This window comes from Salmo salar, chromosome 13, assembly GCF_965601325.2.
Source record: "Salmo salar chromosome 13, fSalSal1, whole genome shotgun sequence".
NCBI lineage: Eukaryota > Metazoa > Chordata > Actinopteri > Salmoniformes > Salmonidae > Salmo > Salmo salar.
The window spans coordinates 25,989,082-26,006,121 of NC_138303.1; the positions used below are offsets into that span (position 1 = coordinate 25,989,082).

A 17,040-nucleotide genomic window follows, 5' to 3' on the forward strand; every position below is an offset into this window, starting at 1 on the left:
TGTGGATTTCCCTCAACTGCAAGATAAAGAATGGTTGGCTGATTTTTTGCCTTCACCGTGGACATCATGGCCCTCATGAATGAACTGAATTCCAAACTACAAGGGAAGGGCCTTTTCGCACATCAGATGTACAGCCTTGTCAAAGCCTTCAAGGGAAAATTACTCCTCCTGACCCGCCAAGAAGAAGCCAACAATCTCACCCACCTCCCGACACTACTAGTCTGTTCCCTATCAGATGACCAGTGGGAGAAGTATACATCGCTGCTGCGTGCTTTGAATGGTGAGTTTTCTCGTCGTTTTGAGGATTTCAAAGTGATGGAAAATGACATGCTGTTGGTTTCCTCTCCTTTCAACTTCAATGTGGATAACGCTCCCACTGACCTGCAACTTGAGCAACTTCAGTCTGATGCAGTGATTGGAGAACTATTCAAAACAATGTCACTGACGAGGTTCTATGCATCTCTCGATGAACAAAACTTCCCAAAGATTAGGAGTCATGCTCAGAAGATGTTTGTACTGTTTGGGTGAACCTATGTATGTGAACAGACATTTTCAGTGGTGAAATATAGCAAGTCAAGGCATAGATCATCTCTTACTGACTCTCAGCTCTCAGCAATCCTGCGCATAGCGACGACAGAAACTATACCTGACTTCACTGCTCTAGTCAATGCCCATCAGAGACTTCACTCCTCACACTGGTTGAGTAGTTTAAATGTAATGTTGAGCTCTCTCTCTTTGTGTTTTTGTGCATACCAGTTAACAAGAGTTCTGTCCGTGGTGCTGAATGCACAGTGTACTTTTCCCTCCGTGTAGTTCATTGCATGTTTAATAATGAAAATACCTACCAAAAGGAGAACATGGATTTTGTTGATTTCTGTGCATGTTAAAAAAGTAAAATTAGTAGCATTTCTGGATGTGATTTACAGTAGATATATCTGTCAACACAGTCATACTCATGATGTATAAACCTATAATATGATTCTGGCCCGCGATGGCAAATATATATTATAATGTGGCCCACCATGGAAAATAATTGCAACAGGCCTGCCCTACACTATGGTTAGAAGAAATAGATGGGAGAGAAATAACAAGAGAGAGATCAAACTCACAGTGATATCTAACCCCCCCCATTCCCAGAACACTTAAACATTCTCCTCCAGTTCCTCCGTCCCTCCATCCTCCACCTGCAGCCCTTGAGAGAGAGCAGAGCTGAGCCCTATTGACGATAAAGGAAGTAATGAACAGCCCTGGTGCTGAGCAGCGCTAGCTCTGCGCTAGCTAGGATGAATTGGAACAGCGTTATCGCTAAACTTAGAGGGACCTCTGCACCCCTACCTGTAATTACCCTGCTAACACTGAGTGAGTTAGGCAGGTCTTAAACAATTCATGGACCGGCTGCCGTTGGGGCTGGCGCTCCCTGTTAAATTCACACTGAGTAGACTCCCCTCACAGTGTGTGTGTAGGTGTGCGTGAGTGGGGATGGTGTGTGTGTGTGTGTGTGTGTGTGTGCGTGCGTACGTGCGCATGTGTGTGTGTGTGTTGGCTAGCTCCAGCCACCTACAAGGCGGTCTGCCATGTGAGCCTAAAACAAAGTGACAGCTCTGGGCTGGCTTAATGACAACAACACAATTAGATTCAGGTAACCTCCAGAAACACACACAACAAATATGTTAGGTATTGCATGATGCTGGCTGGCTCTGAGTACAGTTAGCTATCCAGTTGATGATTAGCACCCGGAGGCTGGTGTCTGCTGTGTTTGGTGGTGACAGTAATGATTTGGAGCACATCTGTGTGTTGCTTCGCCTTAGTGTTAGTGTTAACGGACGCGGCGGGCGACGATATAAAAGCATTCATAATAAAGCAGCCAGAGTGACGAGGGGATTGGATCTGACAGATGCCATGGTGGTGTGTGCGTGCGTGCCTGCGTGTGCGTGTACTGATAATGAGAAGAGGAGGCTGGTGTTGATGTGCCCTTTCCTTCTGTGGTGTGTGTGTGTGTGTGTGTGTGTGTGTGTGTGTGTGTGTGTGTGTGTGTGTGTGTGTGTGTGTGTGTGTGTGTGTGTGTGTGTGTGTGTGTGTGTGTGTGTGTGTGTGTGTGTGTGTGTGTGTGTGTGGAGTGAGCCAGTGATGTACTGGGGCCCTATCAGAAGGCTGAACGTGCTTGGAGCTCTTTGATCCATAGCCAGTGGTGCAGTGTTCCCCCTCCACCTCCCCTTCCCTCTTTTCTTTTTGTCCTCTTTGACTGCTCTTCATCCACTCTCTATCGAACCGCTTCCCTTCCCCAGCTCCCTCTACTCCCCCCTTCCCCTTCTTTCCTTCTCCATCCTCCTCCTATCACCTACCCTTCCTCCAATCCTCTTCCCCAGCTCCCTCTACTCCCCCCTTCCCCTTCTTTCCTTCTCCATCCTCCTCCTATCACCTACCCTTCCTCCAATCCTCTTCGCCAGCTCCCTTATCCTCCCCTTCTCATTTCCTTTCCTCTCTCTGGCATGTAGTCACCCCTGTCATTTCCTGTGTTCATCACACACTTCAATTTACATATCCTAATGACTTAAAGACGAATGTGTGTGTGGATGTTTGTGTGCGTAAGTACACGCGCATGTGTGTGCATGTTTGTCTGTATGTGTTTGTGTGATGCCTCTGTTTTAATCCAGGATTTAAAATTTACGCTTATTGGTTCCCTAGACAGTTCTGTAATTGTGCAGGTTAAGACCTCAGTCCATGTTTATAGAGCAGCCACGGTCCCAGGTGGGCCGTCTCAGTAAACTTGTGAGAGATGTCAGTGTGTTTTGCTGACGTGCCTCCACTAGCAGCCAGAGAGGCCTCCTCGGTAAATACATACTACATCAATTCAAATGTGTCTCTGTGATGTTTCCCTGCTACCTACGCGTTGCAGTTTTTCTGATGTGAAATCGATTAGAGTCAGTAGCCATTCCGGCTTCAGTGCCCAGAGAGAGTCAAAGCCTATTCCACAGACAGTGGAATAGGCAGAGGAAAACCACTGGCTCTGCAGGGGTAGCTCATAACACTAGTCAAATATACACACCTAACAAACAAACACCTATGGCTAAAACTATAAACCCATACTCAGTTTAGTTTTCCCCTTAGAGGCCCTTACAAGACACAACTGTGTTGCTGATGCACCCATTTATCACAGGTGCATAAAAACCACTGCAATTGTAATTGACAAATCAATATCAAATTTTCTGCAATGGTCTCCGTAGCCAGTGTGTGTGTGTGTGTGTGTGTGTGTGTGTGTGTGTGCGCGCACATGGCCATGTGCCTGTGAAAGACCTGCTGTCCTGCCATCCTATCCCTCATGTAGGCTATGATAGGGGGTTACCTGCCCACCAGCCTATAGCTTGAGTACAGCCTGGAGCTTACACTCAGTGGTTTATACATTGAGTGTACAAAACATTAAGGACACCTGACAGACATAGACTTACCTGGTGAATCCAGGTGAAAGCTATGATCCCTTATAGATGTCAATTGTTAAAACCACTTCAATATGTGTAGATGAAGGGGAGGAGACAGGTTAAAGAAGGATTTTTAAGCCTTGAGACAATTGAGACATGGATTGTGTATGTGTGTCATTCAGAGGGTGAATGGGTAAGACAAAATATTTAAGTGCCTTTGAACAGGGTATGGTAGTAGGTGCCAGTGTGACAAAGTGAAAATGTAGAGTTTCCATCAACCTTGCTCGCATTGCGCGCAATGCAGATATCAAAGAACACTGCAGTTCACGGGCAGAGTAGTGGGTGAAACCATTCACGTCAGAAAAAGGTGTGATATAAATAAAGTTTCCTTTCATTATGTGTTGTCGAATTCATCAAAATATTTGAGGCCATACTAGTAATGTTGGCAATACGAGTGTCAAAGCAAAGGGTAACTGGTGAAAAGGAGTCAGGCGCAGGAGAGCTGAGATGCGTGGACAAGGTATTTAATACACGAAAATCACCAGTATAGAAACAATACAACGGTGCATGAAATATACCGGTACCACGAAAATTACACGGGTGCATAGTACAAAACCCGTCAACAAAATACCAGCCGTCAGATACAGCCATCAACATAAAACAAACACACACAATTACATGTGGGAAACAGAGGGTTAAATAATGAACAGGTAATGGGGGAATTTAAACCATGTGTGAAAAACCCACAGACAAAACAAATGGAAAATGAAAAGTGGACCGGAGATGGCTAGAAGACCGGTGACGTCGACCACCGAGCGCCGCCCAAACAAGGAGAGGGACTGACCTCGGACTGACTGGTCTTCAGACAGATTTTTGTATTATTTTCCTTGAAAGAACAAGTGGAATTTTGAGTTCTTCTCCCCTATTTGGAAAGTTGGTCTGCCTGTTCTTCAGTTTGAGAGAGATATTCTGGGAGAAGGTTCGTGTCTCCTTCCTCTGTACATTAAAAAAACTGTTAAAAACTGTATAACACAATAGTGTCTTTGGAAAACTGGTTCATATATCCCAAAGCCAATAGCAAATGTGACTATGTATATATTTATGTCGCCGTTAATGTATTTAAAGCCTATTACGGCAAGTTAACCAAGTATTTGCTGGCTTGGCTAGCCATGTTAACAAAGCGCTAACTAGCACTGTAACATGCTGACCAAACCGGACGTGCACCTGTATGCGCATGTTGATTTTGTACCCCCACACCAGACACGATCAGGACACGCAGGTTGAAATATCAAAACAAACTCTGAACCAACTATATTAATTTGAGGACAGGTTGAAAAGCATTAAACATTTATGGCAATTTAGCTAGTTAACAACATTGGGTTGTTATTTTACGTGAAATGCACAAGCTCTACAATTAATCCACAGGTAAAACAAATTCCTTTCTCGTCATCTCTCCTCCTTCCTCAAGCTTCCTCAGGTTTTTTACTTCTTTGGACCTTATATGGCGGTTGGAAACCAACTTCACCGTGCATTATTACAACCAGCTGGAGTGTGGACGTCAGTTCATCTTTCAATCACCCACGTGGTTATATGCTCCTAAACACCAATGAGGAGATGGGAGAGGCCAAACTTGCAGCACGTTGAGCGTCACACCTATTTCTATTTTAGCACCTGGCCACACAGACGCTCGCGAGCAGTGTGGTTGCAATGATTGAATAACATGTACGTATGTGTAAAAAAAATTGCCGCACGCACTGCGAGCGGTGTGGTCAGCATTTAAGTCAGTGCACTGTAATGTCACGCTCGCTATTGCTAGCAGGTGATTTATTGAAATATGAAGTGAATGTTTTTTCCTACTACCTTTAAAAGGTTTATATAAAAAGGCTTGTACTTGTGCTCTGTATTTATGGATTGATGTCAGTGCCAATGACTGGAACGAATTACAAAAATCGCTGAAGTTGGAGACTTATATCTCTCTCACTAACTTTAAGCATCAGCTATCTGAGCAGTTTACCGATCGCTGCAGCTGTACACATCCCATCTGTAAATAGCCCATGCAACTACCTACCTCATCCCCATATTGTTTTTAGTTACTTTTTTTGCTCTTTTGCACACCAGTATTTCTACTTGCACATCATCATCTGCACATCTATCACTCCAGTGTTAATTTGCTAAATTGTAATTACTTCGCTACTATGGCCTATTTATTGCCTTACCTCCTTACGCCATTTGCACACACTGTATATAGACTTTTTCTATTGTGTTATTGACTGTGTGTTTATTCCATGTGTAACTCTGTGTTGTTGTTTGTGTCGCACTGTTTTGCTTTATCTTGGCCAGGTTGCAGTTGTAAATGAGAACTTGTTCTCAACTGGCCTACCTGGTTAAATAAAGGTGAAATAAATAAATAATTTCAAAAAAACTTCACATTGAGGGCATGTATCATTACTGTTGCTCCTATCTAAAATATATCTTGTGTCTTGCCTAACCAGTGAATGTGTGGCTGTGACCATCCTGTCAATGCCTGTCAGCACTGTTTGATATCTTTTACTGCAGATAAAAAACAAGTCAACCTGAAGTGTGGGTGGCTATATAAACCAGGCGCACAAGTTTGTGTCAAGAACTGCAACGCTGCTGGATTCTTTCTCGCTCAACAGTCTCCCATGTGTATTAAGAATGGTCCACCACCCAAAGGACATCCAGCCAACATGACACAACTGTGGGAAGCATTGGAGTCAACGTGTGCCAGCATCCCTGTGGAACGCTTTCAACACCTTGTAAGGTCTATGCCCCAGCGATTTGAAGCTGCTCTGAGGGCAAAAAGCAGGAGGATGTGCAACTCAATATTAGAAAGGTGTCCTTAATGTTTTGTACACTCAGTGTAGATCTGACATGCAACACATAATTGATGAATGGGATAACAACACTGTCTGTACTACCTCAACCTCAACCTTGGTGAAGATGTGTGTTTTTAAAATAGATATGATAAATTCTAGGTGAGAACTGGAGAATATCAGATTTCATACTGTAGCTGCGGATTAGAAATATAATTTGTCACTATTCAAACACTACCTGCCATTCAATATGCAATGTTTATGTTTTTGTAGAAAGGTCAAACACATTTTGGTCTACTTTCCTACATGTACATCTCTGAAGAACAGCTTTTAGCCAATCTGCTTCATACAAAACTCTCCACAGTAGTTCTAGTGAGAGCGTCTACCATTGAAAACTGGTCACTTTAATAATGTTTACATAGTGTTTGTTGTACTGAAATTGTTTCTGTAGTTAGAAACATATTAGATTAGCATTCCTGCAGCATTATTTTGTTGAAATGTTATTTGATCTCTAAGAAATTAAAATAGTTGATTACTCACTTTTTACAGTGTATGTACGTACATACTGTTTTCTCTACGTAGCTCATCCTATATACTGTAACTTCTGCTGTACATACCCTTTCCTACTTATACTGTATATTGTCCATACTGTCTATACACACCACGGATCTATATTCAGGACTATGACATTGCTTGAGTTAAATGCTAAAATGTAATCTACGTATACCCCAGAAGTAATTATTTATCATGAGAGGACCATAAACAATAACTAATAATGCTGCATACTCCAAGAAAGTGTAAAATTTCACCATGCTGGTAAAAATAGTTGTAAATTGCTGAGGTGTCGCCACTTTTGAGGGCTCAAGCTCTTCTTGTTTCTTCTTTTATATTTAATTGTATTTATTATTTTACTGTTAGACACTTACTGCACTGCTGGAACTAGAAACATACGCATTTCACTGTACCTGCATTAACATCTGCTAATCTGTGAACGCGACAAATAAACTTTGATTAGATATGTTTTGGTTGGTCGCAGGGCCTTACCTTCACCACGGTAACCATGCCGTCATTGGTGTGTGGGTCGGTGATGATGGTGAAGTGACCTATGGGGTCACCACTGATGATCCTGTATACAGCGTTCCAGTTGGGCGAGCGTGGCTGGTCGCGGTCAATCACGGTCAGGTTGGCAACCGCAACATTGATCCGGTTCTCTGGAACCTCCCCCGAAAACTGTGAGGGGAAAGAAAAAGGGAGAGAGAGATTAGAGGAAGTTAGAGGAAATCTTCTCCTTTGTAGGCAGTCAAATGGCTTAGTTATCATGTCACTCCACAAAGTACTCCAGAGCATTAAACTAACTAAACACCCAACTGTCCTCTGCCTCCACGTTCTGTCTTGTTCGGAATAATTTTTGTTGTTGCGCCCTCCTACTCCCATCTTTGGTGAGAACAGAGTATTCTTTCTTTCTGTTCTTCTAAGAGACTGAGGGAGGGAGAGAGAGAGCAAGGGATGGAGGGAGAGAAAAGGCCTGATTTTGGGAGGGCTCAAGCAGCAGTGTGCATGTGTTTGTGCCTCTTTCTGAGTGGGTTTTAGAGGTTCTCTCGCAGCAGAAACGTGCTTTGTCCTGATAAGACCACACAGCAGAAGAGTGAGCTGCTGCCTGTCATGCATCTGTCTGTAATGGTTGGGAACTGATCACAGCTCTACAGCCGTTACAAGGTCAGGGGACTCTCGCTGTATGCCTGGACCGTACACAATAACAACATTAGCCATCTTACCTACCCCTGACCCCCCAGATACCCCCTAACAACCTTACCTCCGCCCCTATCCACCCCATCACCAGCACTAGCAGAGGGGCACGGGGGAACAGGCCGGCATGGTTTCTGCGTCTTTCTTCATCTCGTCATAGCAACAGGCGTGTAGTACAGCTATAGCGCCGCCACACAGTCACCGTGTCGTCATGGGTAACAGGCATGGAGGAGCTGTTGAGCCTCTTATGGTGAGTGTGGGATATCAAAGAGTAAAGCCCCGGCCTAAACACTCCCAACAGACTATAATACCCTGCCATGCCCTCACAGAGACACAGAGACACACAGAGACCCAGCACACAGACACAGGCAGATTAGGGAGCTGTGGCAAGAGGGTTGTCTATAGAGAACCAATGACATTCTTAAGGAAACAGAGGGGTGGTCCTGTTGGTCTGCTAGGATTGGATAAAGAGGCAGCGTGTGTGGGTACACTCTTAACTAAGTCTGCTTTGCCGCTGCTATCGGCTAGGCCAGGGTATACTCCATACTAATTTGAGAAAATGTATCTCTGTAATAGGGACATGTAGGGACCATATATAACCACACTAAGGCAGGGGGGTGTACGGGAGGCAGGGGCGGTGTAGGGGAGGCAGGGGGAGGTGTAGTGGAGGCAGGGGCGGTGTAGGGGAGGCAGGGGGAGGTGTAGTGGAGGCAGGCGGAGGTGTAGGTGGAGGTGTAAGGGAGGCTGGGGGAGGTGTAAGGGAGGCAGAGAGAGGTGTATGGACGGCAGGGGGAGATGTAGGGGGAGGTGTAAGGGAGGCAAGGGGAGGTGTACGGGAGGCAGGGTGATGTGTATGGGAGGCAGGGGGAGGTGTAGGGGAGGCAGGGGAGTTGTAGGGGAGGCAGGGGGAGGTGTAGGTGGAGGCAGGCGGAGGTGTAGGTGGAGGTGTAAGGGAGGCAGGGGGAGGCAGGGGGAGGTGTAAGGGAGGCAGGGGGAGGTGTATGGACGGCAGGGGGAGATGTAGGGGGAGGTGTAAGGGAGGCAGGGGGAGGTGTACGGGAGGCAGGGGGATGTGTATGGGAGGCAGGGGGAGGTGTAGGGGAGGCAGGGGAGATGTAGGGGAGGCTGGGGGAGGTGTAGGTGGAGGCAGGGGGAGGTGTAGGGGAGGTGTAGGGGGAGGCAGGGGAGGTGTAGGGGGAGGAGTAGGGGAGGCAGGGGGAGGTGTACGGGAGGCAGGGGGAGGTGTAGGGGAGGCTGGGGGGGTGGGGGAGGTATAGGGAGAAGTAGGGAGAGGTAGGGGGAGGCGGGGAGAGGCAGAGGGAGAGAGGGTGGTGGCAGGGTGATTCATCATGGGGCTCAGGTGATGTAAGGATGAGGCAGGAGAACAAGAAGCAGGCAAAGCTGGTGTTCCTACTGGCTGCGGTTATTCCTCACTACTGAGCATGGGGTACACACACATGCATGCACACACGCACGCACACAAACACGTCTACTTTTTTCTAAAACTCACAGGAATAAACTACACACCAATCACACACACAAAAGCTGTGTTCGAATACCCATACTAACGTACTGTATAGCACATACAGTGGGGCAAAAAAGTATTTAGTCAGCCACCAATTGTGCAAGTTCTCCCACTTAAAAAGATGAGAGAGGCCTGTAATTTTCATCATAGGTACACTTCAACTATGACAGACAAAATGAGAAAAAAAATCCAGAAAATCACATTGTAGGATTTCTAATGAATTTATTTGCAAATTATGGTGGAAAATAAGTATTTGGTCAATAACAAAAGTTTATCTCAATACTTTGTTATATACCCTTTGTTGGCAATGACACAGGTCAAACGTTTTCTGTAAGTCTTCACAAGGTTTTCACACACTGTTGCTGTTATTTTGGCCCATTCCTCCATGCAGATCTCCTCTAGAGCAGTGATGTTTTGGGGCTGTCGCTGGGCAACACAGACTTTCAACTCCCTCCAAAGATTTTCTATGGGGTTGAGATCTGGAGACTGGCTAGGCCACTCCAGGACCTTGAAATGCTTCTTACGAAGCCACTCCTTCGTTGCCCGGGCGGTGTGTTTGGGATCATTGTCATGCTGAAAGACCCAGCCACGTTTCATCTTCAATGCTTTTGCTGATGGAAGGAGGTTTTCACTCAAAATCTCACGATACATGGCCCCATTCATTCTTTCCTTTACACGGATCAGTTGTCCTGGTCCCTTTGCAGAAAAACAGCCCCAAAGCATGATGTTTCCACCCCCATGCTTCATAGTAGGTATGGTGTTCTTTGGATGCAACTCAGCATTCTTTGTCCTCCAAACACGACGAGTTGAGTTTTACCAAAAAGTTATATTTTGGTTTCATCTGACCATATGACATTCTCCCAATCCTCTTCTGGATCATCCAAATGCTCTCTATCAAACTTCAGACGGGCCTGGACATGTACTGGCTTAAGCAGGGGGACACGTCTGGCACTGCAGGATTTGAGTCCCTGGCGGCGTAGTGTGTTACTGATGGTAGGCTTTGTTACTTTGGTCCCAGCTCTCTGCAGGTCATTCACTAGGTCCCCCCGTGTGGTTCTGGGATTTTTGCTCACCGTTCTTGTGATCATTTTGACCTCACGGGGTGAGATCTTGCGTGGAGCCCCAGATCGAGGGAGATTATCAGTGGTCTTGTATGTCTTCCATTTCCTAATAATTGCTCCCACAGTTGATTTCTTCAAACCAAGCTGCTTACCTATTGCAGATAGGTGGTGCAGGTCTACAATTTTGTTTCTGGTGTCCTTTGACAGCTCTTTGGTCTTGGCCATAGTGGAGTTTGGAGTGTGACTGTTTGAGGTTGTGGACAGGTGTCTTTTATACTGAAAGCAAGTTCAAACAGGTGCCATTAATACAGGTAACGAGTGGAGGACAGAGGAGCCTCTTAAAGAAGAAGTTACAGGTCTGTGAGAGCCAGAAATCTTGCTTGTTTGTAGGTGACCAAATACTTATTTTTCACCATAATTTGCAAATAAATTCATTAAAAATCCTACAATGTGATTTTCTGGATTTTTTTTCCTCATTTTGTCTGTCATAGTTGACGTGTACCTATGATGAAAATTGCAGGCCTCTCTCATCTTTTTAAGTGGGAGAACTTGCACAATTGGTGGCTGACTAAATACTTTTTTGCCCCACTGTAATTATTAATGAGTATATACTACATACTATAAGTTCATTTTAGTATACTGTAAACAAATGGTATCCTTTCAGTTGATGGTACTAGCGCTTCGCCTGTCTCCCGGAAGTTGATGCTGTTGCTATGCAACTTCTGGCTAGCTTGTTAGCGTAACAACTTACTAGCTAGACATCTTACGACTTCATTAACAATGTCCATTGAGAATGCACAATGACCATCCCACTTAGCTATGCTAAGAATGACGTGAATAATCAAGTCAATAAACTTTGGGTAGTTAGTTAGATAGCATATAGTTAATATACTGGCAAGTTCGATGTATTAGTAGCCAACTAATGTTATGTGGCTAGCTAACATACCGGTACATACTGCTGTAATGATATGCTATGCGGTTCGTAAGAATAGCGTAGCTAACAAATTGTCAGCCAACATAACGTATATCGTAACTTATTTGAAAAGTCATTACTTTATTACATTGCTCAACATTTTCTTAACATTTGTCATAATTAGTTAAAGCAATGAATTTGTATCTGCTCTCATTGGACTTTGGCAGCATATTTTCCACCATTTTCTTCAAATCTGAAAACGTTGTGAAGTCACGCCCATTTTCTGAAGAATTGCATTATGGGCCCTTAAAGCACGGAAATAGTGTCCACTGCTTGTATACTTCGTATTTTGGGCGAATGTAGTTCGACATCCGGGAACTTTTAGCATATTAATTATATCCATACTTTGACCAATAAACATACTACATACTCAATTTACGTCACAAATAGTATGATCAGTGCGGTTAGTATGAGTATTCGAACACAGCAATACTCTATTACAGATAATCACACAAACAGACAAACACATCCACTTTGAAACACACACAAACTCCACCCACTGCCTGTCTGCCCACCTTGAAAAATAGGCCAGCCTCTGATAGGCCTGATGAAATATTAATCTCAAACATTAAAGAGAAATTCCCCAAACGTTCTATTTCTGCGACGCTTTGATAGATTTACTGCAAACCCTAAATATTTGCATAATGGCCTGCGTTGTCGACAAAATTGATTTTATGTAGCCTACTGGTGAACTGAATGATTTATAGAGGGAGCTTGTAAAAAGTGCTCTGCTCATCGTGGTTCCAAGACCTTTACTTTGCAAAATAACAGGGCCAATCATCATCAATATCAGCCAGAACATTTATTTAGCTACCCCCAACTGTGCTGGATGATTGAAATGCACTTTAATCCACACAAATACAGTGGATGAGACTCTATCCGTTACAAACTACTATCATCATTACGCTACCACAACTGTAGCATCCTAATGCAGTAAAAAAGGGTCTGATTTAAAATGGGACTGACTGTGTGTGTATGTTCTCCGAATGGACATGGCATAGCTAGAATAGTACATCATATCTAATACTGTAGCTCCTTAGTCGCTTCTTACCTACCACGCTCTCTTCACTCTCTTCTCCTTTAACCCACCGACAGAGGAAGACAGTGAATATCTCTTTGAGCATGGTGAAGTTATTAATTACACTTTGGATGCTGTATCAATACACCCAGTCACTACAAAGATACAGGCCTCCTTCCTAACTCAGTTGCTAACTCAGATGTTTTCACCATGAGGCCAATTGTAACTTGAAAACAGTTACAGAGTTTAATGGCTGTGATAGGAAAAAACTTAGGATGGAACAACAATGTACTGTAGTTACTCCACAATACTAACCTAGTTGACAGAGTAAAAATAAGGATGCCTGTACAGAATACAAATATTCCAAAACATGCATCATGTTTGCAATAAGGCATTAAAGTAAAACTGCAAAGAATGTGGCAAAGAAATGTACTTTATGTCCTGAATACAAAGTGTTATATTTGAGGCAAACACAACACATCACTGAGTACCACTCTTCATATTTTAAAGCATGGTGGTAGCTTCATTATGTTATGGGAATGCATCTCATTGGCAAGGACTAGGGAGTTTATGATAAAAAGACTAGAGCTAAGCACAAGCAAAATCCTAGGGAAAACCTGGTTCAGTCTGCTTTCCACCAGACACTAAGAGACAAATTCACCTTTCAGCAGGACAATAACCTAAAACAACAGGCCAAAAATACAGTGCACTGGAGTTGCTTACCAAGACGACATTGAATGTTCCTGAGTAGCCTAGTTAGAGTTTTGACTTAAATCGGCTTGAAAATCTACAGAAAGACTTGAAAATAGCTGTCTAGTATTGATCAACAACCAACTTGACGGAGCTTGAAGAAGTACAAAAATAATAAGATGCAAATATTGTACAATCCATGTGTGCAAAGCTCTTAGAGACTTACCCAGAAAGACTTACAGTTGTAATAGCTGCCAATGGTGATTCTTACATGTATTGATATTTTAGTGTTTAATTTTTATAAATGTTTTACAATTGTTCAAAATTTTTCCACTTTAACAATACAGTGAAGTTTGTGTAGATCGTTGACAAAATGTTTTAATTAAATCCATTTTAATCCCACTTTGTAACACAACAAAATGTGGAAAAAGTCAAGGGGTGAGAATAGAGTACTTTCTGAAGACACTGTATGTGTGAAGCATCATAATCTATACTGTTAGGTCATCTTTCTGATGTCCCTTTCTTTCCTCTCACTTCTGTCTCTTACCTTTCTTATATCCCTGTCTTCCCTGCTCTCTCCCCATCTCCCTCTCTCTTGCTAAATGTCCTTCGTTCCTCCCCTTCTTCCTCACCTCTCAGTGCTCTCCTAATGATTGTACCGTGAAGCTCTTCACCTGAATAAGCTGTTTCCTGTTGCACTGGAGCGCTGATAAACAGCTGAATTAATCAGCTCAGATCACCCCCTGGGCCACCGGAGGGCTCAGCACGCCTTAATGACTGACACAGGGTTAATGAGACAGACTCTCTCTCTCTCTCTCACACACACACACACACACACACACACACACACACACACACACACACACACACACACACACACACACACACACACACACACACACACACACACACACACACACACACACACACACACACGACTACACATTCTCAAGGGCCTGTCCCCAAATTTTACAACAATCTCAGATCAACGCTAAAGCTTCTCTCTCTCTCTCTTTCTCTCTTTCCCACCTCACCTTCTCTAGCTGATGGGGTGTGAGAGGGATATTTCATTGTGTTTGCCACATAAGGCATATAAGTTAACTCATATACAAACTATTACCACCTGCACTGTGTTGTACCTGTCACACATACCCAGGACCCAGATTCCAATTCAGCTCATGTCCTGACATATCTTTGCTTACAACCATAAGATGAGTTATCTTCTTAATTGCTTACACATAAATAACTTAAAAGGTCTGAAGTATACCCCTCCTCTGCTATACACACCCTCACACGCTCCAACAAAGTAACACAGAATCATTGCTCCCTATACACCATTGTGTCAAGCACCTCGCTGTAGAAATTAGTGCCAGAAAATCCCCTTACTTACTGTTTCCTCTCAGCTAACCCTCCATTACTCTTTTAGCCATCCTACCCATTCCAGCCATCTGGATAACAAATAACTTTTGGAGTTTTCTCAGTTCCCAACTATCAGGAATACTGCTTCTACTCCTTGCCTCCCCCCACCTCCCACCTCCACCCCTCCTCACCCCACCCCACCTCCCCTATCCCTGCATCCCTCCCTTCACCCTCCACACATTTACTATGTCTGACAGCATAGTGCCTCCAGGGTACGACTGTGTGTGTGTCTGTCTCTTTGGTGTGTGCGTGTGCATGCACTTTTTGAGACCAGGCTTGGTTAAGAGGTACTCATCACTGCTGGGGGAACTATAACAATCAACATTCCCCGGGTAACCAGAAGATGTATGGATATGTTGGCAGCAATGTGTGCTAGTCTCCATGCCGTTTGATCACACACTTCATTCTTTACTTTGATTTGGTCTTGTGCCTCCAGGAATGACCTTTTCTTTTATATACGTTAAGGATCATCCTCATAACCATTATCACCACTATTATCATAAGTAGGTCTACTTGCTATTGTTTTCTGGGTGATGAAAGCTGAAGATTGGGCATTTATATCACTCAGGTCAGGTGTGTGTGCTTTCTCTGAGATGATGCAAGGGCTGTGTTTCACCCCTTCCCCTCTCCCGCTCTCCTCATCCCTCTCATCTTCTACCCTTCTCCCTGACTTCCACTCCTCCATCTCCCATACCTTCCCCATCTTGCCCCTTCCCTTTCCCTCCCCCTCCATGTTCCTCTCCTCTCTCTCTCCTCCATCCACTCACAGTTCTGGAGGTGAGCTCGGGTGGATTGTCATTGATATCTGTGACAGAGATGATGGCGGTGGCCGTGTTGGACAGGCCAAAGTTTAGGTTGCCCTCCATGTCCGTGGCCTGGACGATGATGCTGTACTGGGACACTTTCTACAAGACAAACACACAGAGAGAAGAATATAAACAGTTAAGCAGAGCAACCAGTGATCAAACATACACAGAGTCAAACAAAGCACTCAATGGTCAAATACACCGAGTGTACAAAACATTAGGGACTCTTTCCATGACATAGACTGACCAGGTGAATCCAGGTGAAATCTATGATCCCTTATTGATGTCACTTGTTAAATCCTCTTCAATCAGTGTAGAGGAAGTTAAGGAGACAGTTTAAATAATAAATTTTAAGCCTTGAGACAATTGACACATTAATTGTGTATGTGTGCCATTCACAGGGTGAATGAGCAAGACAAAAGATTTAAGTGCCTTTGAATGGGGTATGGTAGTAGGTGCCAGGCAAACCAGTTTGAGTGTGACAAGAACTGCAACGCTGCTGGGTTTCCTGTGTGTATCAAGAATGGTCCACCACCTAAAGGAAATCCAGCCAACTTGACGCAACTGTGGGAAGCATTGGAGTCAACATCGGCCAGCATCCCTGTGGAACGCTGGACACCTTGTAGAGTCCATGTCCCGACGAATTGAGGCGGTTCTTAGGGCAATAGGGGATGGTGCAACTCAATATTAGGAAGTTGTTCCTAATGTTTTGTGTACTCAATGTATAAACAATTGCATAATGAGTACAAGGAGGTCAATGTATAATTTTCTTTAGGTTGTGCAGAAACAATAATCCATTTTACACACCAGACATTTTGTCTCTCTCTCACACACGTTAGGTTGCATCTACACCCATGGTTCTCTCCTCAGCAACAAACCTTGAGCCTGGTGACAGCTTTGCCAGTGTGGGCTGGTCTGTCTGTCTGTCTGTCTGACGTAATTAGAAGCAAAGGGATTCGTTTATCCCCTCCCCTGGCTGTCCCCTCCCCTGTTCTTCCTACTCTACACCTTACACCTGTACCTTAGCCCCTATCCCGGGCCCCATCACTCACCTTAATGGGAGCCCAGGCACTTTGAAAAGGAACACTGTGGTGAAATGGTTCTTGGAGCTGTGTGTAGGGCTGTGCCGGTCATGACATTTTGTCAGCTGGTAATTGTCAAGCAAATTACTGCAGGTCTCACGGTAATTGACCGTTAATTAGCATAAACACGTTTAGCATCTCCTGGCTTCCACACATACTGTAGCCTACAAGCCACTGATGCAGACCTTTGGAACATCTCCATTTTAGAAAGTCTAATGTAATCCATCTACACCATCACAATAAATCCATTATATATTTAGACAGGTCTAAAGAAATATGATATGAAGAAAATGTAGTCTATTTCGGATGGACAGAATAGCAAACTCTGAGTTGTCCTTATGTTAGGCCCTGATATGGCTACACTAGTTAATTTAGCAGACAAGATTTGCTTAGAATTCTGTGGCAATCTTTTAAATTATTTGATATAATGAAGAACACAATTGAACACAGCTTAATAAAATAGAAAGGAT

At 44.0% G+C, this 17,040-nt stretch overlaps 1 protein-coding gene across 1 annotated transcript in view; it reads right to left on the bottom strand.

The window, feature by feature from the left end:
* Positions 1-17,040, bottom strand: part of LOC106566735 (cadherin-4) — a 523,629-nt gene that overhangs the window by 45,023 nt on the left and 461,566 nt on the right. Inside the window, exons 9-10 of the mRNA XM_014135075.3 lie at positions 15,450-15,587; positions 7,295-7,480 (exon numbers count right to left, since the gene is read on the bottom strand). Of these exons, the coding sequence (XP_013990550.1) occupies positions 7,295-7,480; positions 15,450-15,587 (324 nt within the window). The remainder of the gene's footprint in view (positions 1-7,294; positions 7,481-15,449; positions 15,588-17,040) is intronic.